A 12934-nucleotide genomic window follows, 5' to 3' on the forward strand; every position below is an offset into this window, starting at 1 on the left:
GAATGCAGTCGAAAGCTCTGGTGAAATCTATGCTGTTCAAGCCTAATCTTCTCTGGCAGACTGGCCCTTTCTCAATCAGTTCTCTCTCAAGGTAAAGATGTGATCTGCACACGATCTCGTCACTCGAAAGCCGGCTTGCTCATTACAGTTTTTCATCTGTGACCAGTTGATGCTGCGCAGGATACCTGTCAATGGACTAGCCTGAGTGGAGAGAGGTGCAGTCCAAGGCCTGGATCCTCACCCACATAAATCAGCACAGCGCCACTGATTTCAATGGAGCTATGCTGATTTGCATAGATTGAGGATCTGGCTGAGGTCCTGAATGCCCGAAAGGATCTAGGCACCTAAATCCCTGGTTTAGGTATCTCAGTCCCAGGGTGGGGACCACTGTGATGCACAGAATTCCTGCTGCAACCCTGGAGGTGCCTAAACTAGGCCCCTGAGTTTTTGCAAAGCTCCCTCAGCGCCTCTGTTTCTGCCTCTGGCCATGGGCACTGCTGCTCCCCGTGAGCACCCAGGCACTGATCTCCCGCCTCAGCCCCAGAGCGATTCACAAACCATGGGGAAGGGAGTGTTCAGCTGGCTAGGGGCCCGATCCAGTAGGGTGTGCGCAGAGGCCACCTGCCGGATCGGGCCCCTCAGACAAGTGTACGCAAACCAGCGTGGTGTGAGGAGGGGAAGAGGAGGCCTTCTCCCATAACATTTAGATGAGTAATTAGGGTACCCATCTGGGAAGTGGGCGACCTCTGATTCAAGTCCCCTCCACCTGCAGTTTTGAACAGGGATCTACTATTTCTCAACTGTGTGCTCTAACCACTGAGCGATGGGACAATCCATTGTTCTGTCTCTTAGAGCGCGGGAGAGAGGCCAAGGCTGGGAACGACTTTCTGGTTTGGGTGGGTGCAGCGCCCCCCCAGGATGTGGGAGACCCAGGAGCCAGTCCCTTTGTTCCAATGACTCTCAATTATTTATCCACCACGCAACAGCTCCCACTGGAGAGACCGAGGGACCCCCCCCTCCACACATAGAAATACCCTGTAGCCCAATGGTTAGAGCTCGCACCAGCAAGGTGGCAGAACCCTGTTCCAGTCCTTTCTCCCATCAGGTAGAGGGGATGTGACCTGGGGGGGGGTGTCTCCCACATCCCAGGTGAATACCCTACCCCCCAGGGTAAATGATATGAGGGAAGTTGTCCTCTTTCTCCTCCACCCCCTGATTGAAGCACTTAGCTCCACGAGAGGGGCGGGGCTTAGCGTACACCCCTCTGGTTGGCCTCTCCTATTGGCTAGCTTAGGCGGCTCCCTGTCTCACGTGCTGGCTTTCGTGAATCGCAGTCTAAGACGCCCATCTCTCCCCATTGGTTGTATCTGAGCGTAGACCCCTAACTCCGGCTTTTTGTATCGCAGTGATTTCCCCAAGCACCCACAAGTTAGGTGCGGTGACCTGCCAGGGTAGCTCTTGAACCAGTGCCGAGACACCAGCAGTTAAATGGCCATGGATGCCCTGCCTGCTGGGGGGGGGCTCCAGCCCTGCTGGGACCAAGCTGTGTTTTGATCAGGGCCACCAAGAGCGGGTTCGGGCCCCGATGAAAAAAAATTTTTGGGCCCCCCAGCAAGGGTGGACCGGCTAAACAGGGCCGACGAGAGGGGGGGGAAGCTGGGGAAGCCAGGCCCCCTTCTGGACCGCCGGGCCCCGGTCATTTGTACCGGCTTCCCCCCCCCGCCATCGGCCCTGGTTTTGATGTCATGACATGGAGCCTTTTCTCTTTCTGTGATCGCATTCCCCCTCCCTGCCAAAGATGGGGAGTGCGGAGAACACGGGGGGCAAGGAGAAGAGAAGAGAAAAGTGGGGGCACCAGGCCCAGCCTGATGCACGTGATAGCCATCTTGCTCGCCTAGCCTGTTCCTTTGCGGGCACAGACGAGCAGGGAGCAGCTACCCTCTCAGTAGGGACTGTGGAAATAGGACTTGGCCCTCAACTTTTGTCCCGTCGCCACTGCAATGAGGCGTTGTGTCCTTTGGGAAGAACGGGAGCTGGTTCTGAACCACCCACCCCGACCTTCGCGATGTGCCTCCGCTGGCTCTGAGTCCTCTAGCTCACGCCCCTCTGGTCCGTGGATACATTTACTGTAACAACGTGGGTGTTAGCAAGCAGAATGGAGTTGGAAGGCTGATTCTGAGAAGGGGCTGCTCGCCGGGCTTACGGGAGCTGCATCTGCTTGATACCCGCGCGCCTTCATTCCAAGGAGCCGGAAGCTGGAGTAAGTTCTACCTCCTTGCGCGGCTGAGCACCGCCAGCCTGTGGAGACCTCAGTGACGGGGTCGCTTTCACCATTGCTGTTTAAACCAGGGCTGCTAGAGTCAGCTGAAGCTGTGCGAGGAATTCACATAAAATCAATCATTTTACCTCCTTGGGAAAGACTGGGACATTCCGTGCCCACGGGGACCCCTCCATCCCCTAATCCCCACCTCTCCCATCCCTCCGACCTTCCCTGCTGAGTTATCCATCTGTTGCAGCCGTCGTCCGAGCTGTTGTTCATGGACTTACATCCTTGGTCAATATCTCTGCTGGGCTACAGTTTATCACTGGGTGGGGATTAGCAATGGGCTTCCACTGCAGAATTTGAATCTAGATTTTGGACACGTGAAAGTCCAGTGGTGCTTGAATCATGGACTTTTGGTTCTGGTCTGTCTCATGTGTTTAAGCCAGGGGTTAACTAACCCTCTCCGTTAAAATCCACGCTCTAAAAGCATAGGTATATCGGTTTTAAAAAAAATAATCTGTGGCTTGCAGAAGACTAGGCGGTGGTCCCTAGAATGATGCATCTTGAGAATGAAGCAGTAGGGGATCAGGGGGGATAATTCATAACAGGAAAAACAATCCATTGTGGCTAGTTGCTTCTAATGATCCACCACCATAGCATGTAAGCACAGAGCCCTTCCCGGCAGGTTGTTTGCAGCCCTCGTCTCGAAGTCATTGCATCGTGAGTGGCAGACAGTTGAGTAGATGTCACAGTCCCCCAGGAAATGTTTCCATAGCTACCTAGTAAAACAAATGCTAGAGCAGAGGAATAATGCAAACAGGTGTGTGTGTGTGGGGGGGGGTGTCTCCATCTCACAGGAAGCTATGCTCACACACAAGTCACCATCGCAATGTACATGTCACGGCAGAACAAGTATAGTGCAACCAAGTCAGCAAGGCAAATCCATTTCCTTATCAGCCGAATCAGAGCCGCCTTCTCTCCATTGCGAGAAGGCCTCCGCGTGGTGCTATCAAGCCACTCGGTCTTGGGTTCAAAAAGCATTATATTCTTCCTAGGCAAGTTCTTCCTTGCGGTCTCCATGCAACGCATGTGTAGTTCTCCAACTTGTTCAGAGGGCACGTCCTTTCATTAGCTAGAGATTCCCTTTCCCCCGCACACACCATTTTCCAGCATTGCGGAGCAGTTTAGGACCGGAAGGGATGATAAAGATAGATGACTGTGGTGGCTGGCGATCGTAGCATGGAGGAGAGAGTTTCTCTGCTCACCTAGGCTGCTATGGGTTTTTGGAGATGCTCTTACTAAAAGCGGCCTTCGATTTGTTTGGCACAAACTGGGGGCGCATGTGTGCAGACACCATTCTTATCAGTGAGGATTGAATGCACAGCCTCGAGCACTGAAACCACAGGCCTCCAACCCCGGGAGCTAAAGGAATTATTCTTTTCTATGAGTAACAGGCTTATAGTCACTGGGGTTGGCCACTAGAGGGAGACATGGGAGCACACACCCTAAGCCAGAGTGTTATATTTTCAGGGAACATGGACGTGGGGCCCAGACGGGCAAGGAGCCATCCTGCTGGTGAACTGCGACAAGGACAACCCATTTATCTCTGGACTGGATTGCGACGATGAAAAAATATTCAGCAAAGAAGGTATAAGCAGACCCCTGTCCTTTATAACTCACAGTGGGGTTAAAACTCTTTGGGGGGGTGTTGGTTTGTTTTTAAATGTCCTTTTCTTTGTTGCTAATAACAACGCAGGTTATCAAAGCAGGGAGAATTTTTAAAAGCTAATTTACCTTTCACTTTTCATGCTGCTGTCGCGTTAAAGTTTCTAGACACTAAACCTGCATTTGGGGCCAAATTTGACCCTTCAGTGTCCTCTTAAAGTGAGGTTCTATCCTGGAAAGCATTGACTCTGGACTCTGCATCCCACGTGTTTGAGGCAGGTCAGATCAGTTTAGGGCTGAGTAAGTTTTACTTTAACAACCCAGCTGTGAGTGAGTTGGCTTCTCTTCTGGCTCCTGCATCACAAACAGAATCCTTAACTCAGTTCCAAGGGCAGGACCAAATTCCCTTCTCGGTTTGTTACATCCGTGTGAGCCAGGTGCCTCGGTGAGGTTGCACAGGGGTAAGAGGACAGCTCCTGAAGACAGTGGAAGTTACGCTGATACCACTATGGGCAGAATTTGGCCCGCAGAGTCTTTATGACAAGTGACGATGTGAGAAAAGGGAAGAACCTGGCCACACTTTCAGAGCCCCGGGGGGAGTCTGCGTACAGAGCGCTCCCCCCCCCAGTTCTGGTGATTGTTTCTCCAACATACGTGAAGTTTCACAGGCCAGTAACACCAGGGAAGGGCAGCATCTCCCTTGCACAGCAACCAGAGAACTTGTGAAGAGCAGATGCAACTCGCTGGTTCCACTTACTCCAGTAATAACTGGCTGGTGTAATCAAGGGGGAGACCACCCATTGCCTACCATCCGCTGTAGCCCACATGTTGATCTACTGCTCACTTGTGCCTCGTTACACTGGACAGATGTTACTGTTTTTATTTTACTGTACAGCAGGCTTCTCTGTGAGCGAGCTACTGGCAGTCTCCCTCTTATTACTGGCAGCTGTTTGCATCAGCAATGCTGAATTACGACACTCAGGCAATGGAGCTGTTGCCCAGGCTAAAGAGATTGGTCTGCCCCTGTGTGGTTCTCAGCCTTCGTTTGGGGGCTTCGCAGCAGGACGGCCGCGTGTGTGACCATGCGTCTCCAAACCAGGGATCGGATGCACACAGCAGCGCTGCCTACCTCAGCGCAGTAATGCTGTGATCGCCGGCTGCCTCTCCAGAGTCATCTGCGCAGAAGCAAGCGGTTTGTGAATCCTCTGAAGCTTTGGGTGTCTGCAACTGTCCTTTGCTATTGGTCTTTTCCTGGATCACCTAGGGAAGGTGCTCTGGTTTTCCCAGTCTGACCCATGCACCCACCTCCGTACGTTTCTTGTTCATTAATGTTTCACACATGGTTGTTAGTCGATAACTTTAATAACCTCGGGAGCGGTGACAATGCTGGATCCGATGTCCTGCCTTCATTTGCCTTTGTTGTTGTTTTTAGATTTGCGGGACATGTCTCGGATGCTCTTGAGAACCGAAGGCCCCCAAAGGCTGCCTGCTGGGTATGAAATGGTTCTCTACATTCCTATGTCTGACTCTGACAAAGTAGGAGTCTTTTACGTGGAGAGTAAGTGGTTCCTCTGTTCTTTCTCTTCTCCTTCCCCGTTTCATGATGCTTGTTATCCCTCTCTGGTGCGGCAAACTCTTCTTTTCCTTTTCTCTTGTTTCCTGTATGCGCTTTGTTGAGGTTTTCCAGGCACACCCCTCCCACTAAAACAATCGACCCTTTGGGAATCACTCACCCAGCGGGCAGTAGTTCACTGCCCCAGCGCTTCTCTGGTGGCGCCATCATTTCCCCCAGAATTTAAAGTTTACTGTCTTGTAAAAGAATACCTGATCCTGATCTTGCTCAGGCTGGTATCCATCGGGAGTCCTTGGAGTTACACTAGTGACAGACTAGACTGCCGCCCTAGGCTTCTAGCATTACAGTTGCAAAGATAGCTTTCCCCATGGGGGCCCTGAAGCCATGCTGTCTGTCCGATACTAGAGATGTGCCTGTCTCAAAGAGATGTGACAGAAACAACAGCTCTGGGAAGTGGGAACTGCCTCCTCCTTCCCAATGGGGTGTTAACTCTGAAGCGTTATGGTGAGCCAAGCAGCGCTGACGTTTACGTGTTTCACCGCTCGTTAATTTAGCAAAGCTATCCGACGTCTCTCAGTTTGTGGGTGGAGTTTGGGAACAGTCCCTTCCTTTCTCTGCCTCCATCTGACATATTGGGAGCAAAAGCAGCACAAGATGTTTTGTTTCCTGGGATCTCATGTCTGCTTTCCCTGAGGGTGGATTTCGCCCTCAACGAAAGTGAGGGCCTAGGGATAACACTGTTGGACACAGACATGGTGAAGGTCTGTGTAAGATTCCCCCCCACCCCTCTGCTCGTACCCTGTAGTCTCAAGCTGTAGCACTGCTGTTGTCCCAGTCAGGGCTGGAATCCTCACCATGCCAAGTTAATCTACTAGACACTAGGGTTACTGTTATTTCACAAAAACAACAAGGAGTCCGGTGGCACCTTAAAGACTAACAGATTTATTTGGGCATAAGCTCTCGTGGGTAAAAAAACCTCACTTCTTCAGACTTTATTTCACACTTATCTATGGTGTGCATGGTGCTTTACACGTGTGCATGGTGCTTTACACAGCAAGGAGACACACTGACCTTATCCCAGTCTAAGCTGATCACAAGACAAACCATTGCGGGTAATAACAGGCAATGGGGATAGACAGATGGAGGAATGGACTCAGAATCAGGTTATGGGGTCCTTTGGGTGACCAGGTGTGTATTATGTTTATTCTTAGAGGGTTTTGTTTGTCTTCTAAGGCAAACGGTTGGTTCCTACTAAATAACCAGCATGCTTTGCTATAGCCCGGGGTGGCCAAACTGCAGCTCGCGAGCCACAGTTAAAGTGCGGCTTGCGGAGCCCCCAACTACCAGCCTCGGTGGGGACTTGGAGCTTCTGCCGTACGGTGGTGGGGCTAGGAGCTTCTGCCCAATGGCGACGGGGGTCTCGGCGCTTCTGCCCCACGGGAGGCACCTGCTGGGGCTTGGGGCAGAATCCCTAGCCCCACCACCCCACTGCAGGGCAAGAACCCAGGCAGGTGCACCCTACCAGTCTGAAGCCCCAGTAGGCACTCCTGGATCTTGAACTTCTGAAGATTATCATATGCAGCTCAGAAAGCTTGGCCACCCCTGCTATAGCCTTTGGGTGTTGCTGGGCCGTCTCCCATCTACTTGAACAACCAGGCTCTGTGCTGCTTAGCTTAGGAGAATTGAATAGATCTTAGCATAAGGCACCACCCACCCAGCTCACCCCCTTCACCTGTGCTAGCACCTTATCATTCGATGAGCAATCCTGTGGTGACATGAATGTATCTCCCACTGTCACACAGACGGGGCAATGCCCGCTGGGCGTGCCATGCTTAAAGCCGCCAACGACCTTCACTTCCTATTGGAGCTGGGAAATGGTGAGGCCTTTCCCCCCAGGGACGTATTCTGCCTTAGCTCAGTGCAATGCAGAGCCAGCATCCACCAGGCCAACTACCTGCCCACCATTGAGAGCTACCAGGGGAGTGAATGAATGAGTGATGAGTTGATCCCACTCCCTTGCCAAAATTCCACTCTGAGTCCCCTGCCAGCTCCCATTGATGTGAGCACCGGTGAGCGCTATGTGTTCTCCCTCTGGACATTAATTAAACACGGCAGTGTTACAGAGAGCAGGGCCGTTAGCATCTCTGGCAAGTTCCTTTGTCCTAATGTTTCTCCCAGAGCTGGCCATTCATACCAGGGCAGTGCAGTCAGTTGCAGATGCCAGAGCATATTTGACTTGGGCTTTGGGCTGATTTAAAAAAAATCAGTGTCTGCATATGATTGGGTTCCAATTAAGAGCCAACGAGAGACTTATCTACCAGATCGTTAACTGCCACGAGCCATATCACCCAGATGAAATTGTATTAGATTGGGAGAAATAATCTAGCAAAGAGGCTTTAAGAAAATCATTGCCAGGAAAACAACAAGGAGTCCGGTGGCACCTTAAAGACTAAAGATTTATTTGGGCATAAGCTTTCATGGGTAAAAAACCCACTTCTTCAGATGTTGTTTTTGTGGACAGAACAAGGAGTAATGGTCTCAAGTTGCAGTGGGGGAGGTCTAGGTTGGATATTAAGAAAAACTTTTTCACTAGGAGGGTGGTGAAGCACTGGAATGGGTTACCTAGGGAGGTGGTAGAATCTCCTTCCTTAGAGGTTTTTAAGGCCCACCTTGACAAAGCCAAAGGCTTTGACAAAGGCTGGGATGATTTAGTTGGGGATTGGTCCTGCTTTGAGTAGGGGGTTGGACTAGATGACCTCCTGAGGTCCCTTCCAACCCTGATATTCTATGATTCTATGATCCAGACTAACACGGCTAGCCCCGGTACTTGATTGCCAGGAAAAAGTCTCACCATGATAATCCCTTTTAGGTAGCACGTTTTCATTCATAGATCTTAAAGTGCTTTACAAAGAAGGTCAGTATGAATATCACTCTTTTACAGATGGAGAAACTGAGGCACAGAGAGGGGACACAACATACAACAAGTCAGTGAAAGAACCAGGAGGCGAGCCCAAGTCTCCTGAGTGCTAGCCTCGTGCTCGAGCCACAAGGCCAGGCGGCTTCCTTCTCAGAGCTTTTGTTCATTGGGACCTCGCTAGAAAGCCAGTCCCTGTCCATTAAAACAGGACCCATGCATTCTGTTTGAAATGCTTGTCCTGGCTGACCTCAAATTCTCTGGTGCTTCTGAGTAGTTCAGACATGGAGTGAAGCTGGCACAGGTGTTTCGCAGGGTGTTGAGTTTCTTCCATGTGCATTAGAATCATTTCAAAACAATTGAATAATATAATACGTGAAAGGAAATCCACAGTGTTTTCAAAGCTGGCTCGTTGCTCTTAAACTTGCAGTTTTGAAGTGCCCTTTCTGGGACACGGGATTTACCCAATCTTTATTATCATTTTGATTTGCTTTAAGATAAGGCCACAGTGCTGGGGCATACATGTAATGAGTTAGCCGCTGGCCCAAAAGAGAGGATTATCATTCCTATTTTAGCGATGGCGAACTGAGAGGTTAAGTGAGGCTTCCCAGGACACACAGTGAAGCTGTGGCAGAACTGGGATTTGATCTGAGTAGAGCTGGGCAAATCACTGATTTTTTGATTCGGTGGCCGAAACCAACCCCCTCCCCCAAAATTGTTTTGGGTTGAACAAAACATTTCATTTCAGCCTAGGGTGTTTGTCCTCCTTTTCTGTGTTGGTTCGTTAAATCTAGCTGCCTTTCTAAATGCAATGTGGTGTTGTAATGTATCGTTTTGAAAACAAAATGTTTCGAGGTGCCTTTTTTGGTGAATAATGTATTCACCGGAAAAAAAATCCACCCAACTCTAGGGCCAGTGCCTTAACCACAGGGCCATGGTTCCTCTCTCTACGGCTCGGTCCAAGATTCCATAACTGGCTCACCGTGGTTGGCTTCCGTGTCCGGATGCTGGGTGGGGCTGATGGCCTGTAATATACAGGACAGACCAGCTGATCTGGCAGTCCCTTCTGGCCTTAAACTCAGTGATGCTATAAGAGTATTATCCTAAATACCTGAAAGGATAAAATGCACGCCCTGGTCGCAGTGAATTAAGGAGTAGCCAGAGAATCATAGAAGATCAGGGTTGGAAGGGATCTCAGGAGGTCATCTAGTCCAACCCCCTGCTCAAAGCAGGACCAACGCCAACTAAATCGCCAACTAAATCAGAGGAGGTTCTAAAGCTGAATTTGGTGGTGTCATCTGGGACCAAGCCTGAAACGTCGCTGGGATGCGGCTTTGATCCTGCCTTCGAGAGGCCACAGAGCACAATCAAAACCCTGGAACACAAAGTGCCTCTAAAACCTGGCAGTCGCAATGCTGAAAGAACAGTTAAAACAGAGACGGGGTTTTAACTCTGCAGCTTGTAGGAAAACGTCTTTATGAGGCTGGGGCGTGTCAGCACATGAGCACACCACAGCTCTCAAGGGCGCAGAGAGCCCTGCCTCTCTGGGACTGAAATCGAAGAACTTATCTTGGCAAGATTGCCATTCCCTTAGCTCAAATGACAGTGCACTGGCCTGGAGTGCTGGATATTTGGGCTCCTAACCCCTCCACTTAATTAACGTATTAACTGGCTATTTAAAAGACAAGCGACGGTCTCTGGTTGTATGTGTGGAGCACAGGGATTTACTCCTGGGGGAATTCTGCGCCACAAAATTAAAAATTCTGCGCACAATATTTTAAAATGCTGCATATCTTATTTGTCAAAATAACACAATATAATCACGCCAGTTTCAATTATTTCAAAATACCTGTCAGCAAGTATGTCTGTAACAATACAGACAAAAAAAAATTTCAGGAAATGTTTTTGGAGAAATAGCTTTCTTACTAGGCATATTAATACAGAACTTTGAGTTCATTTAAACTACAATACAGAAATGTATTTCCTGCAGCCCTCAGAAGCAGTGCAAAGGCTTGGGGGAGTCAGGGGTAATGGAGGAGCTGAGGGAGAAGGAAGTAATTACTGGGAAGAAGCCTGAGAGTGAACCAGGAGGGTTGTTGGGTGTGGGTGGGAGAAGTATGGAACAGCGTTTTTTTTTGGGGGGGAGGGATTGTTAGGGAGGTGAGGAGCCTCCCCCATGCAGACCCTGGCAGACCCCTAGCCTCTCCCATTCACTATGGCACATCTGCCCTTGTCCTCATGTGGTCCTGCATCCCCACTCCCCTGTCCCCATGTGGCCCTGCAGCCCTGTCTCTACCCCATCCCCTTGTATCCCTGCACCCCCCTGTCCCCATGTGGCTCTGCAGCCCCCCTCCCATTCAGCCCCTGGCTCAATGCTGTCACCTCAATAGCTCTTGAGCCTGCACCCCAGTGTGTCCCCCCACTAGCCCTTCTGAACCCCATTCTGTGTTCCCCCCGCAACCCCGTGTGCCCCACTCTGTCTGTCCCATGCCTCCTCTCCTGGCCCCACTGTGAGGACTGCAGCCTCTCTGCTGGCTGGCTGCCCTCTCTTCTGGCACCACAGCAGCCTCTGCTGGGCAAAAGGTGTAACTGCAGCATCTCTCCAGTAGAATCTATATTCTGCGGAGAAAAAAAAATCTGTGGGAGACATGAATTCTTTGTGTCTGCAGTGGTGCAGAATTCCTTCAGGAGTAGCAATTGGTCTCAAATTATGGCCTGGAGCCACCAGCGATCCCCAGAGTGTTGCCATGCGGGTCATAGAACTAAAGATGCAAGCATGGACCTCTTAAGGGTGAGAGGGGAAGGGAGCCCCACAAAATTACATAGCTGGAGAGAATGTGCTACAGGAAAGTCCCATTTTTCTAAACATTCCTTCTCCCCCACACCCTTTTTTCTTCTAGATCCTTTCTTTGGACAGCGTTACATCCATGTCCTGGGTAGGAGAAAGCTGTATCATGTGGTGAAATACACAGGTGGATCTGCAGAGCTGGAGTTCTTCGTGGAGGGTCTCCGCTTCCCAGATGACACCTTCCCTGGGCTGGTCTCCATCAACATCAGCCTTCTAGAGTCATTAACTGAGGTTGTTGGGCATGGTAGGGAGGGGGGGGCATGATGTCACCTGGGAACAGGATGTTTAATTGCATGGGTTTAGCAACACTGCAGACATAGCAAGCTGTGAAATATCAGTCGACTGGCATGATGCATCCTTAGGTAACTCAGTTGACATCAGGGAGCTTAATTTATTTCAGTAACCATTGGAAGCCCAAGAACAGGTCAAATGTGCTAAACCCAGGGATGTTTGTGAATTACATTTCCTTCCAGATGCACTCTTGTGCCACTCTTGTCTTACAATAATCATTGCATGGGGACTGGATGTCTCAAGGAATCAGTAATGGGATATTGAGTCTTTAGCCTGTAGGTTGCTCCTTCAAATCCAGTCCAAGTTGGTAGGGCCTGAAAGGTGTTACGCAGACTTTTCAGAGTCCCATATGAAGTGAGTTTGGTGAGTCTCAGTTCAGTTTTTCATGAATAGACTCCATATCACATATGTCACCATAGTTGGCACTGGTTGGCTCCCTCACTGGCAGCCTCACCAGAGAGGCCAAGGAGTGACTGGGCCCTAGACATTAAGTCGCTGTTATCCCAGCCTTGAAGTGATCATTCCAACTGAGCTTTAACGCAGTGGTTCTCAAACTAGGGCCGCTGCTTGTTCAGGGAAAGGCCCTGGCGGGCCGGGCCGGTTTGTTTACCTGCCACGTCCGCAGGTTCGGCCGATCGCGGCTCCCACTGGCCGCAGTTTGCCGCTCCAGGCCAATGGGGGCTGCAGGAAGTGGCACGGGCTGAGGGATGTGCTGGCCGCCCTTCCTGCAGCCCCCATTGGCCTGGAGCGGCGAACCGCAGCCAGTGGGAGCCGCGATCGGCTGAACCTGCGGACGTGGCAGGTAAACAAACCGGCCCGGCCCCCAGGGTGCTTTCCCTGAACAAGCGGCGTCCCCAGTTTGAGAACCACTGCGTTAAAGCACATTGGGTGGACAGCTTGTGGATATCACTTTAGACCACGGCCTTGCACCGTGTGTCATCATTTATCCCCCAGATAAAGCAGACGCAAAATGCTACCAAATCAGGGTTTGATTCTGACCACTGCCGCCCCGGGTAAATCAGGAGCACTTCCACTGGACTCTTGCCCTTGCAAAACTGGCGTGAGGGAGATCAGAATCAGCCCCCAAGAATTCTCTGCACCCACGGCCGGCTTTAGCAGGTGCGGGGCTTCACGCCGGGACGCGAATTGTCTCGCGCCTCCCCTCGCCCCGACTCCGCCCCCTCCCTGCCCCATTGGATCCCTCCCCAAATCCCCGCCCTGGCCCTGCCCCCAGCCCCCCCCCTCCCTGCCCCATTGGATCCCTCCCCAAATCCCCACCCTGGCCCCGCGTCTTCCCCAAGCACGCCGCATTCCTCCTCCTCACTCCTCCCTCCCAGGCTTGCGCTGATCAACTGTATGGCGGCGCAAGCGCTGGAGGGA

The 12934-nt window shown here is 51.2% G+C and overlaps 1 protein-coding gene across 1 annotated transcript in view; it reads left to right on the forward strand.

The window, feature by feature from the left end:
- Positions 1 to 12934, forward strand: part of LOC112111116 (protein-arginine deiminase type-2) — a 78971-nt gene that overhangs the window by 36680 nt on the left and 29357 nt on the right. The window contains exons 5-7 of the mRNA XM_024206401.3: positions 3794 to 3911; positions 5361 to 5486; positions 11316 to 11494. Of these exons, the coding sequence (XP_024062169.1) occupies positions 3794 to 3911; positions 5361 to 5486; positions 11316 to 11494 (423 nt within the window). The remainder of the gene's footprint in view (positions 1 to 3793; positions 3912 to 5360; positions 5487 to 11315; positions 11495 to 12934) is intronic.

Source organism: Terrapene carolina, unplaced genomic scaffold (genome assembly GCF_002925995.2).
Source record: "Terrapene carolina triunguis isolate 2854851 unplaced genomic scaffold, T_m_triunguis-2.0 Scaffold714, whole genome shotgun sequence".
Classification (NCBI taxonomy): domain Eukaryota; kingdom Metazoa; phylum Chordata; order Testudines; family Emydidae; genus Terrapene; species Terrapene triunguis.